The sequence below is a fragment of the Rana temporaria genome, chromosome 10 (genome assembly GCF_905171775.1).
Source record: "Rana temporaria chromosome 10, aRanTem1.1, whole genome shotgun sequence".
Taxonomy (NCBI): Eukaryota; Metazoa; Chordata; class Amphibia; order Anura; family Ranidae; genus Rana; species Rana temporaria.
The window spans coordinates 59,539,197-59,562,605 of NC_053498.1; the positions used below are offsets into that span (position 1 = coordinate 59,539,197).

The 23,409-nt window shown below is 52.7% G+C and overlaps 1 protein-coding gene across 1 annotated transcript in view; it reads left to right on the plus strand.

The window, feature by feature from the left end:
- The window catches only part of APOA5 (apolipoprotein A5), a 32,645-nt gene that overhangs the window by 3,445 nt on the left and 5,791 nt on the right, over window positions 1–23,409 (plus strand). The window contains exon 2 of the mRNA XM_040325365.1: window positions 13,526–13,606. Within this exon, the coding sequence (XP_040181299.1) occupies window positions 13,558–13,606 (49 nt within the window). The 5' untranslated portion in view covers window positions 13,526–13,557. The remainder of the gene's footprint in view (window positions 1–13,525; window positions 13,607–23,409) is intronic.

Here is a 23,409-nt window from a genome sequence, read left to right on the forward strand (position 1 = left end):
GCAGAAAGAATGTTCCCTACATTGGCGGTCCCCAGAAAGAATGTTTCTTACATTGGTGGTCTGTGCGAATAATGTTCCCTACATTGGTGGTCCCCAGAAAGAATGTTCCCTACATTGGTGGTCCCCAGAAAAAATTGTCCCTTGCATTGGTGGTCTGTGCGAATAATGTTCCCTACATTGGTGGTCCCCAGAAAGAATGTTCCTTGCATTGGTGGTCACCAGAAAAAATTGTCCCTTGCATTGGTGGTCTATGCGAATAATGTTCCTTACATTGGTGGTCAGCAGAAAGAATGCTCCTTACATTGGTGGTCTGTGCGAATAATGTTCCTTACGTTGGTGGTCCCCAGAAATAATGTTCCTTGCATTGGTGGTCACCAGAAAAATTTGTCCCTTGCATTGGTGGTCTGTGCGAATAATGTTCCTTACATTGGTGGTCAGCAGAAAGAATGCTCCTTACATTGGTGGTCTGTGCGAATAATGTTCCTTACGTTGGTGGTCACCAGAAAGAATGTTCCTTGCATTGGTGGTCACCAGAAAGAATATTCCTTGCATTGGTGGTCTGTGCGAATAATGTTCCTTGCATTGGTGGTCACCAGAAGAATGTTCCTGCAGACCCTGATGTAAGTGGGAACTTTGATGTAAAGGGAATGCAGTGGACTCTGATATAAGGTGGATTCTGGTCACCAGCGCCCCTCCCCCCACATCAGAGTTCCCCCTTAGATCATGATCTGCAGCGTTCCCCTTTACATAAGAGTTCCCTTTTACTGTAAGGGGGAATCCTGCAGACTCTGATGTAAGGGGGGAACCCAGTGCTGGTAGAGTTATAGTGACCTGACCTTCATGTAAATGGAGAAATATGTTTTTTGACTTTTGTTTAAGTTAAACACATTGCTAATAGTACTAGCTACATGTTTATAGTTCAACAATTTTACTTGCACTGTTTAGCACTGAAAACAGTAATTTTAGGTAGTTTTTTGCAGTGCCAGTAAAAAATTGGTGTCGTTCGTAAATTTTGGCATCCTTGCCAGTAAATTTCACTTCAGGGGGTTGGCAACACTGGTGAGGATGAAGAATGTAAGCCGGCTATCAGCCCCGCGAACCCGGCCGTGTTCCCCGAGCAGAGGCGTCGTTAGGCCTGGGGGGCTGGAGCCCCGAATGTGCCCCCGAAAAGCCCCGAGTCTCAAAAAGGGCACCATACACTATTTAGCCCCGAACGCCGGCGACCAGGAAGCGATCTGATCTGCCGAGTCACAGGTCCCGCCTTCTGGAGCCTGCAGAACATATGATGTCCATCATACGCGTCGCCGGCTCCAGAAGGCGGGAGTTTCCAATCCCGCAGCCGCCGCCACATCACAACACTGAGATCCCCGCTCGGCGCTGAAGCGGGACTCAGGAGAGTTCAGATCAGGGCAGCGGAGGAGCGATCAGGCAAGTCTGAAATCTGCCACTGACTGCACCAATGAAGAGGAGGGGGATGGGGATGACCGGAGGAGCCCGCTGCACTGGGGTGAGTGTTGATTACCTGACCTGAGCTGTTGTTCAATGGCATTAGTTCATTTTTTTTGGAGGGGGGGCCCCATACAACATTTTGCTATGGGGCCCTGTGATTTCTAGTTACGCCCCTGCCTGATACCCAAGAACAGATACAAGTGCAAAGGAGAACGAAGATTTGCAGTCCAAGGACCTAGACTGTGGAACGCTCTACCAACCAGCATCCGAACGGAAGTAAATCACCAGGCCTTCAGGAGAAAACTCAAAACCCATCTATTCTGAAGGCTAAATACAGTAGGGAATAGATACCAAGTGCCCTGAGGCAATTCAGTTTGCATGTGTTGCGTTATATAAGTTTTTCACTCACTCACTCACTCAGGACGGCTGGTACTGGTACTCTTATAGGCAGTACCAGTGGGGAAGCTAGACATTATTTCACCCGGGGCAAAGAATCAGTTCGGTGGCCCCCCCCCATGGGACAAGATTAGACAGAAGTGAGAAACTCCCAGGCCATAGCTGTTGAGTCAGCTGTCTGTCCCCTCCCCCTTGCTCCTTCTGGTCCCCCCCCATGCTCCTCTGTTGTTGTCCCTGCTCCTCTGGTCCTCCCCCTGCTTCTCTGTTCCCCCCCAGGTGAGCGCTGCGGGGAGGGAGAGGAGGTGAGTGCTGCGGGGAGGAAGAGACAGAGGAGCGGAGGGGGGCAGTCCGTTGTCACTGAAGCCGGCCCACTGAGCCATCGGCCCACTGGGAAACTACCGGTAGTCCCAATGGCCAGTCCATCCCTGCCCTAGTGGTTCTGGGCCATATTCTGAGAGAAGTTACGATGGAGTATCTCAGGATACTCCATCGTATCTCTCTTTTTTGGCCCGTGTATCTATGCGACTGATTCTTAGAATCATTTTTGCATAGATACACTTAAGATCCGCCATGTGTAAGTCACTTACACTGTCGGATCTTAAATGTAATTACGCCGCCCGCCGCTAGATGGCATTTACGTGAAGGTCTCAAATGTTTATGCAAATGAGCCTGCTACGACGATTCCCGAACGATTTTGCGTCGCATACCCGTCGCTAACGTCGTTTGCGTAAGCGGAAACTTACTCCTGCTATATGAGGAGTAAGTTTCCGCATGTCCCACGTAGGCCATGTTACGGATAGCGTCAGGTCCGCGTCGTGTTTTTCCGTCGGCTACGTCGTTTCCCTAAGTCGTTCTTGAATACGACTTTACGTCAATGACGCACACGTCGGCGTCATTGACGTTTTCCGCCGAGAACTGGAGAATGCGCACTGGGCTTTTTTAAGCCCGGCGCATGCGCAGTTACTTAGAATCGGGGGCGCGCTTAATTTGAATAGAAGCCGCCCCCTTGAAGATACGCGTGGCTACGCCGGGCCATTTACACTCCGCCGCCCCAAACTACGGAGCAAGTGTTTGGGGAATACAGCACTTGCTCCTGTAGTTTGGGGCGGCGGAGTGTAAATGCCTTACGCGCCGCCCACGGACATTTACAGAGAATATGGGCCTCTGTCTATGTATTGCGTATTGCAGGGACACTGTAGTAAATATACTTCATATTTGGTATTGCATGTGATAAACTAGTTTACTACGCACCCTGCCTAGGATCAGCCCTGGTTGTCACTCTAGGATAGAATGTGTTATTGACAGGATTACCAGATTAAGAAAAAGAGTAAAAAGTGTGACAAAAGAAAGCTAATGCAGCTATCCCATCTAAGAGCCAGTTAGCTGCAATACTGATAACTTGTGTTCTTTGATTTAGATATACTTTAATGTCAAAAGCATTGCCTTATTTTGACACTGTGGGTGACATTTTGGGATCCTTTTCTATGCTGCCAAACATCCCTCCGGTATGATCCACAATGGCTCAAAAGCAGTGGCGGCTGGTGAAGTTTTATGATGGGGGGGCGCAATACCCCGCCCTTCCACATTTGGTCCCTCCCACTTCTCATAAGCCACACCCCTTATAGAATCCACCACTCCGTCCCCTGTATTCCACTCAATGTCAGGAGCAGTGGCGGCCCGTCCATAGGGGCGCCCGGGCGCCGCCCCCCATCCCACAGTCAGTAAAAAAAAAAAATATATATATATTTTTTTTTTAAATCTGTCCCTTGAAGAATTTTTTTTTTCCCAAAAAAGGGCCTTATTGGCTCTATGTCCGCGCGCCGGACGCCGGGAACAGTCCTGTAGGAGTAGCGCCACGTCTGTGCAATCACGGGATTGCAGACGCGGCGCTACATTGGCACAAAAAATATGCCTTTGTGGCGCTCTCCATCGCGCCATTTGCTTCCGGCGCGATGGAGTGTATAGTTATGGCCGGGCGGGTGCATACACTGTCTGTGTGCACCCGCCCGTCTCTGTGCTGAGTGTGCTCGTTCCGACGTCACTTGAAAAACAGGAAGTGACGTCGGGTCAGCTAGAGCTCAGTGCGCCCGACCGTGGACGAGGTAAGCTTGCCTGTCTCTACTTCGGCGGCCGCTTCACAGCTGCATCCAACCCCTCCCGCGATTTCGTATTCGGCGGCCGGCTTCCCCCCCCCACCCCCCCGCTTATTCAAAGTTTTTTTTTCAATTGATTATTCGGCGCAGGATTACCAGAGACTGCGGACATACTGCACATGATTACCAGAGACTGCGGACATACTGCACAAGATTACCAGAGACTGCGGACATACTGCACAAGAGTACCAGAGACTGCAGACATACTGCAGGAGATTACCAGAGACTGCGGACATACTGCAGGAGATTACCAGAGACTGCGGACATACTGCAAAAGATTACCAGAGACTGCGGACATACTGCAAAAGATTACCAGAGACTGCGGACATACAGCAGGAGATTACCAGAGACTGCGGACATACTGCAGGAGATTACCAGAGACTGCGGACATACTGCACAAGATTACCAGAGACTGCGGACATACTGCAGGAGATTACCAGAGACTGCGGACATACTGCAAAAGATTACCAGAGACTGCGGACATACTGCAAAAGATTACCAGAGACTGCGGACATACAGCAGGAGATTACCAGAGACTGCGGACATACTGCAGGAGATTACCAGAGACTGCGGACATACTGCACAAGATTACCAGAGATTGCGGACATACTGCACAAGATTACCAGAGACTGCAGACATACTGCAGGAAATTACCAGAGACTGCGGACATACTGCAGGAGATTACCAGAGACTGCGGACATACTGCAAAAGATTACCAGAGACTGCAGACATACTGCACAAGATTACCAGAGACTGCGGACATACTACACAAGATTACCAGAGACTGCGGACATACTGCACAAGATTACCAGAGACTGCGGACATACTGCAGGAGATTACCAGAGACTGCGGACATACTACACAAGATTACCAGAGACTGCGGACATACTGCACAAGATTACCAGAGACTGCAGGAATTACTTGTCCTGCGACTTGGGACTTAAATGTTGCATGACAAGTCGTACCCCATGATTTCCAATGAGAACCGTTCATATCTGTGCGACTTCAAAGTAGTCCCTGCATTACTTTGGTCCCACTTTGATGCAACTTGAGGTCCATAGACCTCCAGAATACACAGGCATTGCTTTAAGTCACATCAGAATTGCAGTAGAATTGTGCAACTTTCAGACTGCATTAGCCTGAAAGTCGCAAGATTCTGCCACAATTTTTTGGTGCGATTTTGCAGCGACTTGAAGCAATGCCTATGTATTCTGGAGGTCTATGGACCTCAAGTCACATCAAGGTGGGACAAAAGTAATGCAGGGACTACTTCAAAGTTGCACAGATATGAACAGTTCTCATTGGAAATCATCGGGTCCAACTTATCCTGCAACTTTCTAGTCCCAAGTTGCAGGACAATTTGCAAGCGGGGGGTGCGGTGGTGTTGACGGCCGATATTTTCCCTGCACATTAAGTATAAAAAAAGTTTTTGTTTTTAATAACGGGGGGGGAGGGGGGTGGGGTGGTCTGGTGGGGTAGTGTTACCGCCCGCTATTTGTGCTGTAATGAATTTTTACATAGAAAAGAAATGTTGTTAATAAGTGGGTAAATGAATTATAAAAAAAAGATTTTTTTAATAACCGTTATTGGAAAAATCTTTTTTTTATAATTCATTTACCCACTTATTAACAACATTTATTTTCTATGTAAAAATTCATTACAGCACAAGTAACACTACAGCGGGCGGTAACACTACCCCACCAGACCACCCCCCCCCCCCCCCAGTTATTAAAAAAACAACTTTTTTTATACTTAATGCTAAATTGAATCAAATATAAAAAATAAACTGTTAATAAGCTTAATATATTTAACTAATATTAAATAAAAAAAAACATTGTTTGGGGGGGGGGGGGGGGTTGTTGCCTGGCATTATTTTCGCTGAATATTAAAAAATATTTTTAAAAAATATTAAAAAATATCTAAAAAAGAAATTGGATTAAGCAGGGGGGGTGGAGGGTGGATGCCAGCCGCCGAATATTAGATAAAAAAAGACTTTGAATAAGCGTGGGGTGGGGGGGCCCGCCGAATATTGCATTAAAAAAAGAGTTTGAATAAGCGGGGGGGGGGGGGGGGGCCGACGAATATTAAATGCAAAAAAAAAGCCTTTGAATAAGCTGGGGGGGGGGGGGGTGCCGCCGAATAATCAATTGAAAAAAAAACTTTGAATAAGCGGGGGGGGGAAGCCGGCCGCCGAATACGAAATCGCGGGAGGGGTTGGATGCAGCTGTGAAGCGGCCGCCGAAGTAGAGACAGGCAAGCTTACCTCGTCCACGGTCGGGCGCACTGAGCTCTAGCTGACCCGACGTCACTTCCTGTTTCTCAAGTGACGTCGGAACGAGCACACTCAGCACAGAGACGGGCGGGTGCACACAGACAGTGTATGCACCCGCCCGGCCATAACTATACACTCCATCGCGCCGGAAGCAAATGGCGCGATGGAGAGCGCCACAAAGGCATATTTTTTGTGCCAATGTAGCGCCGCGTCTGCAATCCCGTGATTGCACAGACGTGGCGCTACTCCTACAGGACTGTTCCCGGCGTCCGGCGCGCGGACATAGAGCCAATAAGGCCCTTTTTTGGGAAAAAAAAAATCTTAAAGGGACAGATTTAAAAAAAAAATTTTTTTTTTTTTTTTTTTTTTACTGACTGTGGGATGGGGGGCGGCGCCCGGGCGCCCCTATGGACGGGCCGCCACTGCTCAAAAGTGATATGGTCCAGAAATATTTAGACAGAATAAAGGTGGATAAAGCATCTGGACCAGATGGCATCCACCCACAGATCCTAAAAGAATTGAGCTCTGTTATTTCAAAGCCATTGTTACTAGCTTTTAAGGACTTTTTATTGACTGGGATAGTACCACTGGATTGGCGTAAGGCCAATGTGGTGCCTTTATTTAAAAAAAGGATCAAAGTCTTCACCAAGTAACTATAGACCTGTTAGTTTAAAGGGGTTGTAAACCCTTGTCGTTTTTCACCGTAATGCATTCTATGCATTAAGGTGAAAAACCTCCTGTGCTGCAGCAGTGCTTGAAGACCCCCTTATACTTACCTGAGCCCTGTAATTCCCACGACTGGAACAAGCACACCAGCCAGTGTCTTCAGTCCTGATCAGATAGATTGATAGCTGTGCAGCCATTTGCTCCCGCTGCTGTCAATCAAATACAATGACGCAGTCGCCGGGGGTGGAGCCGAGTCCTGCTTTCTATGTCTACGGATGCAGCAGCAGGACACGGTAGCGCACCTGCATGGGTGTTCACGAAAGAGAGCGCTTCCCTGACAGGACACTCAAGAAGAGGAGGAGCCAGGAGCACCGCGGAGGGACCCTAGAAGAGGCAGAGCAGAGCTAAAACCCCCAAGACAATTAGTTGCAATTGTAACTGTCAGGGAAAAACTCTTCCTGACAATGACAACACAAGGCCCAGATAAGTTTCTGGGATAGAATGTTCAAATGCTTTGAAAATGCTTTCAAATCGGACCCCCATAGACGTGGACTTATTTCTGCCATATATGAACAATTACTCTCTCATGTAACCGCTTCTCCTCCAACATACACAACCAAGTGGGAAACTGATCTTCATCTTCAACCAAATGAACTAGACTGGTCTCAAATTTCGCAAACAACTAAATCAGCCACACCAAATATAGTGGCTCTCAAAACAAATTATAAGATGCTAACTAGATGGTATCTGGTCCCATCCAGAATATCCAAATTTTCCCACCAATATCCCTCTCACTGTTTGAGGCTGTACTACTCTGGGTTCCCATGGACATATATGGTGGAAATGTCCCATAGTAAGCTCCTTTTGGTCAGAAATCATCAAAATTCTTACTATGTTCAATATAACCCTTAAACCCGATCCCTCGGTAGCACTTCTGAACAGAAAACCACAAATCATAACACACCGCTAATTCAAATTACTTATTTTTATAACCATGGCAGCTAAACAAACTGTAACAAAAGTGTGGAAATCAAACTCTCTCTGCATAGAGTCAGTCAAACAAAGAGTCACACAATCTATGATACATGCTAAAACTGAATTTATACTGCTAGATAAGGTTTCTAATTTTGAATCCTTATGACGACCTTGGATCGAAAATTATTTACTCCCTGGTTTGAAATGTTCACTAATTTCTCCCTGAGAGATTATAATATTCACCCGCTACTAGGATTACCTTCACCTGATTCTCTAACCATTGGTCCCCCTGGACATTTCTTTCTCTCTCCCCTCTGTGCCCTTTCCCCTCTACTAGATTTATTCTTGTTAATTATCTGATATACCAACTGTAATAGAAGATGCTTTAAAATGGTTGGGATTTTTGACTTTCGCACCAGATAAAGCCAAGCCAAGACAAGGAACTTGGCCCTGGTTTAGCCTAGTTTATTCCCCCAGCTATTCTACAACACATTAACTTTATAACTTTATAATTCAATTATATTCTCTTCATAGATGACATGATTATATTATATTATTTCAATCAACTTAAGTTCTCAATTACTTGTCGTCAAATAGCTGCCATGAAGCTATGATTATGACACTTCACGTTACATATTCTTATCCTACAATTCGCTAGGTTATGTATTTTCATTTTAAATTTATAAGAGTTACTTTCCTGAATGATTACACCTTTTTCTACTATACTATTGTACATGTTTTGTTAATGGAATATCTATTTCTAGGGTTGTCCCGATACCACTTTTTTAAGACCGAGTACAAGTACTGATACTTTTTTCAAGTACTCACTGATGTGAAAGTGGCACATGTGTCAGTATTTATTTTTTTTTACAATATTTTTTTTTTTTTTACAATTGTTTTTCTTTTTTAGAATTACATTTTTTTTTTATTTATTTTTTTTAACAATGGGGGGGGACGGACAGTGTCAATGTGTTTTTTATTTTTTTACAATAATTGTTTTTATTATTTATTGCAATTCTTTTTTTTATTAGCCTGGTTAACAGACCCCTGACATCTCCCCTTTGAGACAGAGAAAGGGACTAGGGACAAAGATTCCCCAGTCCCTTTCTCAGCAGCCTCAGCTGCTCTGAAAATGAATGGAGAGTGGACAGCGGCTCCTCTCCATTCATAAACTGAAACATCGTAAACACAGTTTACAATGTTTCAGTTATATGAATGGACAGAGTCGGTGATCACTGACTCTGTACATTCGAAAAAGGTAGGAGCCGGATTTACCGGCTCCTACCTATGCTTTCCATCCTGACAGATCGAGGGGGTGGAGGAGAACGGAGGGGGACGGCAGCACAGAGGGGGATGGTAGCACAGAGGGGGATACAGAAGCATGGAGGGAGACACGGCAGCACGGATGGAGACACGGCAGCACGGAGGGAGATACGGCAGCACGAATGGAGACATGGCAGCACGGAGGGGGGCTGGAGGAGGATACGGGGACAGTCAGCGGTGATCTTGTGTGGGAGAGTTACAAGCACCGATCATCACTGATTTCACTAAAGTAGCTGAAAGCCGCGGGAGGAGAGAAGCAGAGAAAGGATTGTCAGACTTTGCAATCTATACAGTGGTGATCAGTGCATGCAGCTCCCCCACCACACTGATCACCCTGACGTTACAGGTATCGGGTGAAGCATCGGAGCATTTGCCCGAGTACTAGCACTCGGGCAAATGTTCAGTATTGGTACAGGGACAACCCCATCTATTTCTATTATATTATTGTATGTATATGCTCTTTTAATGGATTTTTTTTGATAATTATAAAACTCAATAAAATATCCATGGACGTCCTCCCAGAATCACGCTCCCATGGGGCGTGCACACGGGAATGTCCGTGACCGCCAGATCACGGTAAATCGCCACTGATGCCGGCGGTTTACCACGTGATCGCTCCATCCAATGATGGAGCGATCACTTGTAAACAAACCGGCGTCATGTGATGACGCCGGTTCCTCCCTCCCCTCTCTGTACCGAACGGTACAGTGTGAGAGGAGAGGGGAGAGAGCGGATGCAGCACGAGTGCTGTGGGCTGTATCTGTGACAAATGCAGTCATAGATCCAGCCATCCATCCATCCCTACATGCTCAGATATCCCTGCCCATACTGTGCAATACACAATACCCTGTGCAATACTCTGCAATACCCCACAATACTCTGCAATACCCCACAATACTCTGCAATACCCCACAATACCCTGCAACGTCGCCTATGGGGATTTTTAAGTAGCAAAGTTTGGCGCCATTCCACGAGCGTGTGCAATTTTGAAGGGTGACATGTTGGGTATCTATTTACTCGGCGTAACTTCATCTTTCACAATTTGCAAAAGAAAAAAATTGCTAAATTTTATAACAGAAACAAAGAAAAATTCATTTTTTTTACAGAATTTTCAGTCTTTTTTCTCTTATAGCGCAAAAAATAAAAAACCCAACAGTGATTAAATACCACTATAAGAAAGCTCTATTTGTGTGGAAAAAAAGGACGTAAATTTCATTTGGGTACAATGTTGTATGATTAAGTAATTGTCATTCAAATTGTAAGAGCACCGAAAGCTGAAAATTGGTCTGGTTATTAAAGCGGGAGTTCAACCATTTTTTTTTATTTTTTTTTTCCCCCTTAGCTTCCTGCTCGTTCGGTCTAGGGGAATCGGCTATTTGTATTAAAATATGATCCGTACTTACCCGTTTTCGAGATGCATCTTCTTCCGTCGCTTCCGGGTATGGGTCTTCGGGAGCGGGCGTTCCTTCTTGATTGACAGTCTTCCGAAAGGCTTCCGACGGTCGCATCCATCGCGTCACTCGTAGCCGAAAGAAGCCGAACGTCGGTGCGGCTCTATACTGCGCCTGCGCACCGACGTTCGGCTTCTTTCGGAAAATCGTGACGCGATGGATGCGACCGTCAGAAGCCTCTCGGAAGACTGTCAATCAAGAAGGAACGCCCATTCCCGCAGCCCATACCCGGAAGCGACGGAGAGGATGCATCTCGTAAACAGGTAAGTAATGCTCATATTTTAAAACAAATAGCCGATTCCCCTAGTAAAAACGAGCAGGAATCTAAGGCTAAAAAATGCCCTCTAAGGGTGAACCACCGCTTTAAGTGGGTTTACGTGCCTAGTGGTCAAGTGGTTAATGGCCCAGTGAATAAAATACATTGTAATGTGCCCATTTTTGCTGTTTCTACTAATGTAGAATCATTAACTCAATGGGTTAGAGATATATTACAGAAGAATCCGGACAAAATGGCCACATGGGTGATTAAATATCAGATGAAATGTAACGTTCCTTAATGTGAGGTCGCGCACTTAGAACGTGCTTATTGTCCCTGTGCATTAAATGGTGTACAACTAAAGAAAGAAGAACTGAAGGGGTTTGTAAGCAAAATAATCATTAGCACTTTATGCCAGTCAACATTTGCAAAAGCAAATACAATTTGGGGTGTATAGAAAGGGAGGTGAAAACATGTGATACACCATGTAAAAAATTTTTTCAAAGATGCATTTGGAAATTTAGAACAATTTTTACACAGCTGTGTGTATGTGTGAGTAGGAGTGTACATAATTAAAATATATTATACAAGTAGCATTTCCAACATCCATATCTGAACTTAAAACTGAACCCCAGGTTTACGTTTTCTTTAAATAGTTCATTAGAGCCAAACTGGCCCAAACAAACAATCAATTGATGTTACTGCTACAGAAGGCATGTCCAAAGTCCGGCTCGCGGGCCAATTTGTGATGAAATAAAACAAAGTTTTTAAAAACGTCATTTAAAATGATCGTGTGTGGGCTTCACATAGTTTTTTGCCTTTTAAATAACGACCAAAAAAAAATTCGAACATGCTTCAATTTTTTATGTCATTTTTCAAAATGTCGTTTTTTGTGTCATAAAAAATGATCGTGTGTGGGCTAAAACAACGTTTAAAACAACGTTTTTAAACCCGCGCATGCTCAGAAGCAAGTTATGATGCGAGCTTGAATGGAACAGAGTGCCGTCATTCGTGTTGTACGTAACCGCGCTTTGCAAGAGCATTTTCAGAAAACGATGGTGTGTGGGCAACGTCGTTTTTAAAAATGAAGTTTGAAAAACTTCGTTTTTTTCATGATAAAAAACAACGTTTTTTTCCAAGACAAAAAACGACCATGTGTACGCGGCATAAGACTGCATTTATGGCATATGTAAGGCTGCATTCATGGCACATGTGAGGCTGCATTGGTTGCAATGGTAAGGCTGCATTGGTTGCAATGGTAAGGCTGAATTGGTTGCAATGGTAAGACTGCATTCATGGCACATGTAAGGCTGCTTACATGGCACATGTAAGGTTGCATTCATTACACATGTAAAGGGCTGCCTTCATGGCACATGTAAGGCTGATTTCATGGCAATGGTGAGGCTGCTTTCATGGCAATGGTAAGGCTGCATTCATGGCAATGGTGAGGCTGCATTCATGGCAATGTTAAGCCTGTGCGTGTTATACGCCAATAAATACGGTATATCCAAATAACACACCCAAGCTCATCCTTAGTCCTAAGCAGCGCTCTGGGATTCATTGGAGCCACAAAAGAGATATATACAGTGTATCCAAAAAACACGCCCAAGCTCATCTCTTCACCACACACAGCTAGGGTGACCACATTTCCAAACTACCATTCAGGGACACCCTCCCTTCCCAAAAATCAGCTTGTGCTGTAACCAATTTACAGCACAGTGATTGAACGCAAGAGGTGGGATTTATGATTTCTCCAATCACAAGCAGGGGGTGGGATTGTGCTCCTCCAGGCATTCCCGGCCAGGACAAGTACTGTCAGTGAGTAAAGCGGTGATGTGGCGGCCTTTTTTGGGGGCATCAGATTGGCCCTGGGGGTGGCTGTGTCCGTTTCATTCCAGGACACTGTATTGTCCTGGAATTAATGTCCCTGGGACAGACCTGCAAAATGCGGGACTGTCCCAGGCAATCCGGGACACATGGTCACCCTACACACAGCCACAAAGGCAAGAGAATTCTTGTTGGGCAGTGTATTAGTTGCTCGGAGGAACACACTAAGACCGAATTTTAATGGTTCAAAGATTGTCGGGCAAAATGGTCGGCCCTCACGCATGTTCACTTCATCAAATCTGGCCCTCTTGGAAAAAAGTTTGGACACCCCTGTGCTACAGTATATAAAATGCATGTAGTATCAGCTTCACAGTATACTGCACTGTGTTTCAGCAGCCATATGGGATTCAGCCGGTTTGATCAGTCATTCACAGGTAGCCTTATATTTTTATAATTTCACCTGCCTCTCCACCTCAGCCAGTCAGAGGAAGCCTTATATTCTGCAGAGATAAGAGAGCTGAAATTCGCACCGCACAAGTGTGAATCCAGCCTGAAAGTGGACAGAGATGTGGACCAATTCTGAGGCAGAGCTACATTGTATGCAATGACAATGTTGCTCCAGGATAGCAAGGCAGTCATTGGCTACTATAATGTCAGTACAATTGTACATTAGTGGGTGATGAGTTTTACTTTAGTTACGGTTTTGATGCATTTTTCTCCCAGGTAATATTTCTGTATTTTGTGTTTTACATTTCAGGTTCACAAAAAAACATAAATTATTTATTAAAAATGGCAAACAAAGGTCTCGTATGCCTGCTGCTAATCTCATCACTTACAGGTAGGTGGGCATCCTCAGTTTCTTAAACACATTCATTTACATTTATTCCCAATAGCCACAAAGGATATAAATCCACTGTGTGAGCACCAAATGCCGATGCAAATTCAGTTATTACATTTTAAAGGTAGATATGACATCATCACTGTCCTGGACACAGATAGGTAGATTTACAAAGAGTTAGGCCGGTGATGTGAAATTTCCTCGGACCTGTGAAAAAATCGGACCCGCGTCACTTCCGGTGCTCGTACGTCCACGACGCATGCGCAGCGCATGCGCAGATGGTTTTTTTGAGTCTGAAAATATCCTTGACTGGGGTAGGCGGGCAGAGGCGGATTCAAGCTCAATTCAGAGACTCGGGTGGGCGGGGCGGAGGCGGTGCAAGAGTTTTAATGACATTATCGGCAGCACCGCCTCCAGCCCCGTCCCTTTACACACAGTAGCCTGCTTCTTCCCATACTATTTTGGTCCGTGAATTTCACAGACTCGGGTAGGCGGGACGGAGGCGGAGCAACAGTTTTAATGCGCAATATTAAAGTCTGTCAAGAAAATGTCTATTTAGGTGGAGAGCTTCTGAATACCTGACCAACAAACACATTTCCATTTTATTCCTCATTTCAATGGGACAGTTTAAAGTGCCAAAAAGTAAAGTTCCGCTCTTCTGTATTTTTTTAGGCTCCATGTACACGGGACCATCCTCCCAGCCGCAGGGATCAACCCCCCCCCCCCAACATCCTCCCAGCCGCAGGGATCAACCCCCCCCACCGCCATCCTCCCAGCTGTACGAATCACCCCCCCCCCCACCGCCATCCTCCCAGCTGTACGAATCACCCCCCCCCCCCACCGCCATCCTCCCAGCTGTACGAATCACCCCCCCCCCCACCACCATCCTCCCAGCTGCAGGGATCAACCCCCCCCCCAACATCCTCCCGGCTGTACGAATCACCCCCCCCCCCACCGCCATCCTCCCAGCTGTATGAATCACCCCCCCCCCCACCGCCATCCTCCCAGCTGCAGGAATCAACCCCCCCCCCCCACCACCATCCTACCAGCTGCAGGGATCAACCCCCCCCCCCACCGCCATCCTCTCGGCTGTAAGAATCACCCCCCCCCCCACCGCCATCCTCCCAGCTGTACGAATCACACCCCCCCCCACCGCCATCCTCCCAGCTGCAGGGATCAACCCCCCCCCCCCACCACCATCCTACCAGCTGCAGGGATCAACCCCCCCCCCACCGCCATCCTCCCAGCTGTACGAATCACCCCCCCACCCCCATCCTCCCAGCTGTAGGGATCACCCCCCCCCACCGCCATCCTCCCAGCTGTAGGGATCACCCCCCCCACCGCCATCCTCCCAGCTGTACGAATCACCCCCCCCCCACCGCCATCCTCCCAGCTGTACGAATCACCCCCCCCCCACCGCCATCCTCCCAGCTGTACGAATCACCCCCCCCACCACCATCCTCCCAGCTGCAGGGATCAACCCCCCCCCCAACATCCTCCCGGCTGTACGAATCACCCCCCCCCCCACCGCCATCCTCCCAGCTGTATGAATCACCCCCCCCACCGCCATCCTCCCAGCTGCAGGAATCAACCCCCCCCCCCCACCACCATCCTACCGGCTGCAGGGATCAAACCCCCCCCCCCCACCGCCATCCTCCCGGCTGTACGAATCACCCCCCCCCCCACCGCCATCCTCCCAGCTGTACGAATCACCCCCCCCCACCGCCATCCTCCCAGCTGCAGGGATCAACCCCCCCCCCACCACCATCCTACCAGCTGCAGGGATCAACCCCCCCCCACCGCCATCCTTCCAGCTGTACGAATCACCCCCCCACCGCCATCCTCCCAGCTGTAGGGATCACCCCCCCACCGCCATCCTCCCAGCTGTAGGGATCACCCCCCACCGCCATCCTCCCAGCTGTAGGGATCAACCCCCCCCACCCAAATCCTCCCAGCTGTACGAATCACCCCCCCCCCACCACCATCCTCCCAGCTGTACGAATCACCCCCCCCCCCCCCACCACCATCCTCCAAGCTGTAGGGATCACCCCCCCCCCCCCCACCGCCATCCTCCAAGCTGTAGGGATCACCCCCCCCCATCCTCCCAGCTGTACTAACCCCCCCACCCCACCGCCATCCTCCCAGCTGTACGAATCACCCCCCCCCCACCCCCATCCTCCCAGATGTACGAATCACATCCCTCCCCCCCCACCACCATCCTCGGACCTGTGAAAAAATCTGACCGCGTCACTTCCGGTGCTCGTACGTCAGGAGCACAGCTGATCGCTGGTCCAAGGCGCATGCGCAGATGCTTTTTTTTTGGTCCGTGAATATCCTAGACTGGGGTAGGTCACTTGTGCCCGTCATACGCAGCCAGTGTGCCCACTATTTGCAGCCACTTGTGCCCGTCATGCGCAGCAGTTGTGCCCTCCATATGCAGTCACTTGTACCCGTCATACGCGGCACTTCCTTCTTCTTCTTCTGTAGCGGCAGCTGTGGCTCCTGTGTCCGCTTGGCTCCTCAGGCTTCCTCTGTCATGTCTCCTTTTCCGCCAAAGCGTTAGGCATCCAATAGGATCGCCTAAAGCTTTGGCCAATCGGGAGACAGGTTGTACTGACCTGCCTGCTGATTGGCAAGGAGGAACTTTGGTGTGAAAATAGCTTCTGGCTCTTATCACGTGCTTAATGATACACACCCCGCCTATTCCCGCCATAGTATTTCATGTGTCCGGCATCCTGAAAGGGGCCAGGCACATGAATAGGGAGGGCGGCAGAGGTGACGGGGGCGGTGCCCATGCATTGTGGGCCCACCATGCAGGGGCCACCACTGGTCTTTGATCTCTGTCAAGTGCTGGGGTCTGGATCGCCTCCGCTGCTTTTCCTCCAATCGGGCCAAAGAAGCTGAGTGCGAGTTTACCTATAGCCCTCACACTGGAGACTTGCACACCATCATCATGGCATCCCAGGACGGTGGGTATCAGGTCACGGGAGCGCAGAGCGCATGTGTGTCCCGCTTTGGGGTCACTGGTGGCTTAGGGAGAAGGAGATGGCACCTGGGTGTTTGGAGGAGGAGAGGGCCCCTGGGTATCCGTGGGATAAGGAGAGGGCACCTGGGTGTTTGGAGGAGGAGAGGGCCCCTTGGTGGCCATTTAGTGAAGAAGAGGGCCCCTGGGTGGCCGGGGGAGAAGGAGAGAGAACCTGGGTGGTTGGCAGAGAAGGAGTGGGCCCCTGGCTGTTTGAAGGAGAAGGAGATGGGCCACAGTGTGGGCCAAATTGGAAGAGCTGATCCTTGGGTGGTTGGAGGAGGAGAGGGTGCCACCCTTCTCCCCTTAGGACGGGGACAGACACCCTTCTCTCCCGAGAGGTAGGGGACACCATTCTCTCCCCTGGAGGACAGGGACACCATTCTCTCCCCCGGATGATGGAGACACCATTCTCTCCCACGAGGACACCATTCTCTCCCCCGGAGGACGAGGACACCATTCTCTCCCTCGGAGGACGGGGACACCATTCTCTCCCCCAGAGGACGGGGACACCATTCTCTCCCCCAGAGGACTGGGACACCATTCTCTCCCCCGAGGACACCATTCTCTCCCCGGAGGACGAGGACACCCTTCTCTCCCCAGATGTAGGGGACACCATTCTCTCCCCTGGAGGACGAGGACACCATTCTCTCCCCTGGAGGACGAGGACACCATTCTCTCCCCCGGAGGACGAGGACACCAGGGCTGGACAGGGAGAGGAGGTGAGCGCTGTGGGGAACCAGAGCATCATGAGGGACAGGGGATAGAGGCACATGGGGGACCAGAGCATCATGGGGGGGGGTATAGAGGAGTAGGAGAGGAACAGAGAAGCATGTGTGGGAACAGAGAAGCATGTGTGGGAACAGAGAAGCAGGGGGGGGGGTATCAGTGGAGCACAGGGGGGACCAGAGAAGCATGAGGGTAAGAGGAGCATGGGGGGGGGGGAATAGAGAAGCATGTGGGGGAACAGAGAAGCAGGGGGAGAACCAGAGGAGCAGAGAGGGGGACAGAGGCGCATGGGGGCCGGCCGCCATGGGAGAGACTTGTCAAAGTGTATGAAGTCCAGGGCAATATTTTTGTCCCAGTCCAGCCCTGGTGTCCCTGTCCTCCGGGGGAGAGAAGGGTGTCCCCGTCCTCCGGGGGAGAGAAGGGTGTCCCCGTCCTCCGGGGGAGAGAAGGGTGTCCCCGTCCTCCGGGGGAGAGAAGGGTGTCCCTGTCCTCCGGGGGAGAGAAGGGTGTCCCCGTCCTCCGGGGGAGAGAAGGGTGTCCCCGTCCTCCGGGGGAGAGAATGGTGTCCCCGTCCTCCGGGGGAGAGAATGGTGTACTCGTCCTCCGGGAGAGAGAATGGTGTCCCTGTCCTCCGGGGGAGAGAATGGTGTCCCTGTCCTCCAGGGGAGAGAATGGTGTCCTAGTCCTCCGGGGGAGAGAATGGTGTTCCCTACCTCTGGGGAGAGAATGGTGTACTCGTCCTCTGGGGGAGAGAATGGTGTACTCGTCCTCCGGGAGAGAGAAGGGTGTCCCCGTCCTCCGGGGGAGAGAAGGGTGTCCCCGTCCTCCGGGGGAGAGAAGGGTGTCCCCGTCCTCCGGGGGAGAGAATGGTGTCCCCGTCCTCCGGGGGAGAGAATGGTGTACTCGTCCTCCGGGAGAGAGAATGGTGTCCCTGTCCTCCGGGGGAGAGAATGGTGTCCCTGTCCTCCAGGGGAGAGAATGGTGTCCTAGTCCTCCGGGGGAGAGAATGGTGTTCCCTACCTCTGGGGAGAGAATGGTGTACTCGTCCTCTGGGGGAGAGAATGGTGTACTCGTCCTCCGGGAGAGAGAATGGTGTCCCCGTCCTCTGGGGGAGAGAATGGTGTCCCTGTCCTCCGGGGGAGAGAATGGTGTCCTCGTCCTCTGGGGGAGAGAATGGTGTCCTCGTCCTCCGGGGTAGAGAATGGTGTTCCCTACCTCTGGGGAGAGAAGGGTGTACTCGTCCTCGGGGGAGAGAATGGTGTCCTCGTCCTCCGGGGGAGAGAATGGTGTTCCCTACCTCTGGGGAGAGAAGGGTGTACTCGTCCTCGGGGGAGAGAATGGTGTCCTCGTCCTCCAGGGGGAGAGAATGGTGTCCCCGTCCTCCAGGGGGAGAGAATGGTGTCCCCGTCCTCTGGGGGAGAGAATGGTGTCCCTGTCCTCCAGGGGAGAGAATGGTGTCCTCGTCCTCCGGGGGAGAGAATGGTGTCCCCGTCCTCTGGGGGAGAGAATGGTGTCCCTGTCCTCCAGGGGAGAGAATGGTGTCCTAGTCCTCCGGGGGAGAGAATGGTGTTCCCTACCTCTGGGGAGAGAAGGGTGTACTCGTCCTCGGGGGAGAGAATGGTGTCCTCGTCCTCCGGGGGAGAGAATGGTGTCCCCGTCCTCCGGGGGAGAGAATGGTGTACTCGTCCTCCGGGAGAGAGAATGGTGTCCCCATCCTCTGGGGGAGAGAATGGTGTCCCCGTCCTCCAGGGGAGAGAATGGTGTCCTCGTCCTCCGGGGGAGAGAATGGTGTCCCCGTCCTCTGGGGGAGAGAATGGTGTCCCTGTCCTCCAGGGGAGAGAATGGTGTCCTCGTCCTCCGGGGGAGAGAATGGTGTTCCCTACCTCTGGTGAGAGAAGGGTGTACTCGTCCTCGGGGGAGAGAATGGTGTCCTCGTCCTCCGGGGGAGAGAATGGTGTTCCCTACCTCTGGGGAGAGAAGGGTGTACTCGTCCTCGGGGGAGAGAATGGTGTCCTCGTCCTCCAGGGGGAGAGAATGGTGTCCCTGTCCTCCAGGGGGAGAGAATGGTGTCCCCGTCCTCTGGGGGAGAGAATGGTGTCCCTGTCCTCCAGGGGAGAGAATGGTGTCCCTGTCCTCCAGGGGAGAGAATGGTGTCCTCGTCCTCCGGGGGAGAGGATGGTGTCCCCGTCCTCTGGGGGAGAGAATGGTGTCCCTGTCCTCCAGGGGAGAGAATGGTGTCCTAGTCCTCCGGGGGAGAGAATGGTGTTCCCTACCTCTGGGGAGAGAAGGGTGTACTCGTCCTCGGGGGAGAGAATGGTGTCCTCGTCCTCCGGGGGAGAGAATGGTGTCCCCGTCCTCTGGGGGAGAGAATGGTGTCCCCGTCCTCTGGGGGAGAGAATGGTGTCCCTGTCCTCTGGGGGAGAGAATGGTGTCCTTGTCCTCTGGGGGAGAGAATGGTGTCCCCGCATGGGCACCGCCCCCGTCACCTCTGCCGCCCTCCCTATTCATGTGCGTGGCCCCTTTCAGGAATACTATGGCGGGAATAGGCGGGGTGTGTATCATTAAGCACGTGATAAGAGCCAGAAGCTATTTTCACACCAAAGTTCCTCCTTGCCAATCAGCAGGCAGGTCAGTAAAACCTGTCTCCCGATTGGCCAAAGCTTTAGGCGATCCTATTGGATGCCTAACGCTTTGGCGGAAAAGGAGACATGACAGAGGAAGCCTGAGGAGCCAAGCGGACACAGGAGCCACAGCCGCCGCTACAGAAGAAGAAGAAGAAGGAAGTGCCGCGTATGACGGGTACAAGTGACTGCATATGGAGGGCACAACTGCTGCGTATGAGGGGCACAAGTGGCTGCAAATAGTGGGCACACTGGCTGCGTATGACGGGCACAAGTGACCTACCCCAGTCTAGGATATTCACGGACCAAAAAAAAGCATCTGCGCATGCGCCTTGGACCAGCGATAAGCTGTGCTCCTGACGTACGAGCACCGGAAGTGACGCGGTCCGATTTTTTCACAGGTCCGAGGATGATGGTGGGGGGGGGGGGTGATTCGTACAGCTGGGAGGATGGCGGTGGGGGGGATGGTGATTCGTACAGCTGGGAGGATGGCGGTGGGGGGGGGGTGATTCGTACAGCTGGGAGGATGGGGGGGGTGATCCCTACAGCTTGGAGGATGGCGGTGGGGGGGGGGTGATCCCTACAGCTGGGAGGATGGGGGTGGGGGGGGGGGTTGATCCCTGCAGCTGGGAGGATAGCGGTGGGGGGGGGGGTTGATCCCTGCAGCTGGGAGGATGTTGGGGGGGGGGGTTGATCCCTGCAGCTGGGAGGATGTTGGGGGGGGGGGTTGATCCCTGCAGCTGGGAGGATGTTGGGGGGGGGGTTGATCCCTGCAGCTGGGAGGATGGCGGTGGGGGGAGGGGGTGATACGTACAGCCGGGAGGATGTTGGGGGGGGGGTGATCCCTGCGGCTGGGAGGATGGCGGTGGGGGGGGGTTGATCCCTGCAGCTGGGAGGATGTTGGGGGGGGGTTGATCCCTGCAGCTGGGAGGATGGCGGTGGGGGGGGTTGATCCCTGCAGCTGGGAGGATGTTGGGGGGGGGGTTGATCCCTGCGGCTGGGAGGATGTTGGGGGGGGGGGTTGATCCCTGCGGCTGGGAGGATGTTGGGGGGGGGTTGATCCCTGCGGCTGGGAGGATGTTGGGGGGGGGGGTTGATCCCTGCAGCTGGGAGGATGTTGGGGGGGGGGTTGATCCCTGCAGCTGGGAGGATGGCGGTGGGGGGGGGGGGTTGATCCCTGCAGCTGGGAGGATAGCGGTGGGGGGGGTGATTCGTACAGCTGGGAGGATGGGGGTGGGGGTTGATCCCTGCAGCTGGGAGGATGGCGGTGGGGGGGGGGGTTGATCCCTGCAGCTGGGAGGATGTTGGGGGGGGGGTTGATCCCTGCAGCTGGGAGGATGTTGGGGGGGGGTTGATCCCTGCAGCTGGGAGGATGGCGGTGGGGGGAGGGGGTGATTCGTACAGCCGGGAGGATGTTGGGGGGGGGGTGATCCCTGCGGCTGGGAGGATGGCGGTGGGGGGGGGGTTGATCCCTGCAGCTGGGAGGATGTTGGGGGGGGGGTTGATCCCTGCAGCTGGGATGATGGCGGTGGGGGGGGGTTGATCCCTGCAGCTGGGAGGATGTTGGGGGGGGGGGGTTGATCCCTGCGGCTGGGAGGATGGCGGTGGGGGGGTTGATCCCTGCGGCTGGGAGGATGTTGGGGGGGGTTGATCCCTGCGGCTAGGAGGATGTTGGGGGGGGGGTTGATCCCTGCAGCTGGGAGGATGTTGGGGGGGGGTTGATCCCTGCAGCTGGGAGGATGGCGGTGGGGGGGGGGGTTGATCCCTGCAGCTGGGAGGATGGCGGTGGGGGGGTGATTCGTACAGCTGGGCGGATGGGGGGGGTGATCCCTACAGCTTGGAGGATGGCGGTGGGGGGGGGGTGATTCGTACAGCTGGGAGGATGGGGGTGGGGGTTGATCCCTGCAGCTGGGAGGATGGCGGTGGGGGGGGGGGGTTGATCCCTGCAGCTGGGAGGATGTTGGGGGGGGGGGTTGATCCCTGCAGCTGGGAGGATGTTGGGGGGGGGGAGGGGGTGATTCGTACAGCCGGGAGGATGTTGGGGGTGGGGTGATCCCTGCGGCTGGGAGGATGGCGGTGGGGGGGGGGGGTGATCCCTGCAGCTGGGAGGATGTTGGGGGGGGGTTGATCCCTGCAGCTGGGATGATGGCGGTGGGGGGGGGGTTGATCCCTGCAGCTGGGAGGATGTTGGGGGGGGGGGTTGATCCCTGCGGCTGGGAGGATGGCGGTGGGGGGGTTGATCCCTGCGGCTGGGAGGATGTTGGGGGGGGGTTGATCCCTGCGGCTGGGAGGATGTTGGGGGGGGGGGTTGATCCCTGCAGCTGGGAGGATGTTGGGGGGGGGTTGATCCCTGCAGCTGGGAGGATGGCGGTGGGGGGGGGGGTTGATCCCTGCAGCTGGGAGGATGGCGGTGGGGGGGTGATTCGTACAGCTGGGAGGATGGGGGGGGGGGGTGATCCCTACAGCTTGGAGGATGGCGGTGGGGGGGGTGATCCCTACAGCTGGGAGGATGGGGGTGGGGGGGGGGTTGATCCCTGCAGCTGGGAGGATGGCGGTGGGGGGGGGGTTGATCCCTGCAGCTGGGAGGATGTTGGGGGGGGGGGTTGATCCCTGCAGCTGGGAGGATGTTGGGGGGGGGGGGGGGTTGATCCCTGCAGCTGGGAGGATGGCGGTGGGGGGAGGGGGTGATTCGTACAGCCGGGAGGATGTTGGGGGGGGGGCGGGTGATCCCTGCGGCTGGGAGGATGGCGGTGGGGGGGGGGGTTGATCCCTGCAGCTGGGAGGATGGCGGTGAGGGGGGGGTGATTCGTACAGCTGGGAGGATGGCGGTGGGGGGGTTGATCCCTGCAGCTGGGAGGATGGCGGTGGGGGGGGGGGGTGATTCATACAGCTGGGAGGATGGTGGTGGGGGGGGGGTGATTCATACAGCTGGGAGGATGGCGGTGGGGGGGGTGATTCATACAGCTGGGAGGATGGCGGTGGGGGGGGGGGTGATTCATACAGCTGGGAGGATGGCGGTGGGGGGGGTGATTCATACAGCTGGGAGGATGGCGGTGGGGGGGGTGATTCGTACAGCTGGGAGGATGGCGGTGGGGGGGGGGGGTGATTCATACAGCTGGGAGGATGGCGGTGGGGGGGGGTGATCCATACAGCTGGGAGGATGGCGGTGGGGGGGGGGTGATTCGTACAGCTGGGAGGATGGCGGTGGGGGGGGTGATTCGTAAAGCTGGGAGGATGGCGGTTGGGGGGGGGGGATTCGTACAGCTAGGAGGATGGCTGTGGGGGGGGGGTGATTCATACAGCTGGGAGGATGGCGGTGGGGGGGGTGATCCATACAGCCGGGAGGATGGCGGTGGGGGGGGTGATCCATACAGCTGGGAGGATGGCGGTGGGGGGGGGTGATTCGTACAGCTGGGAGGATGGCGGTGGGG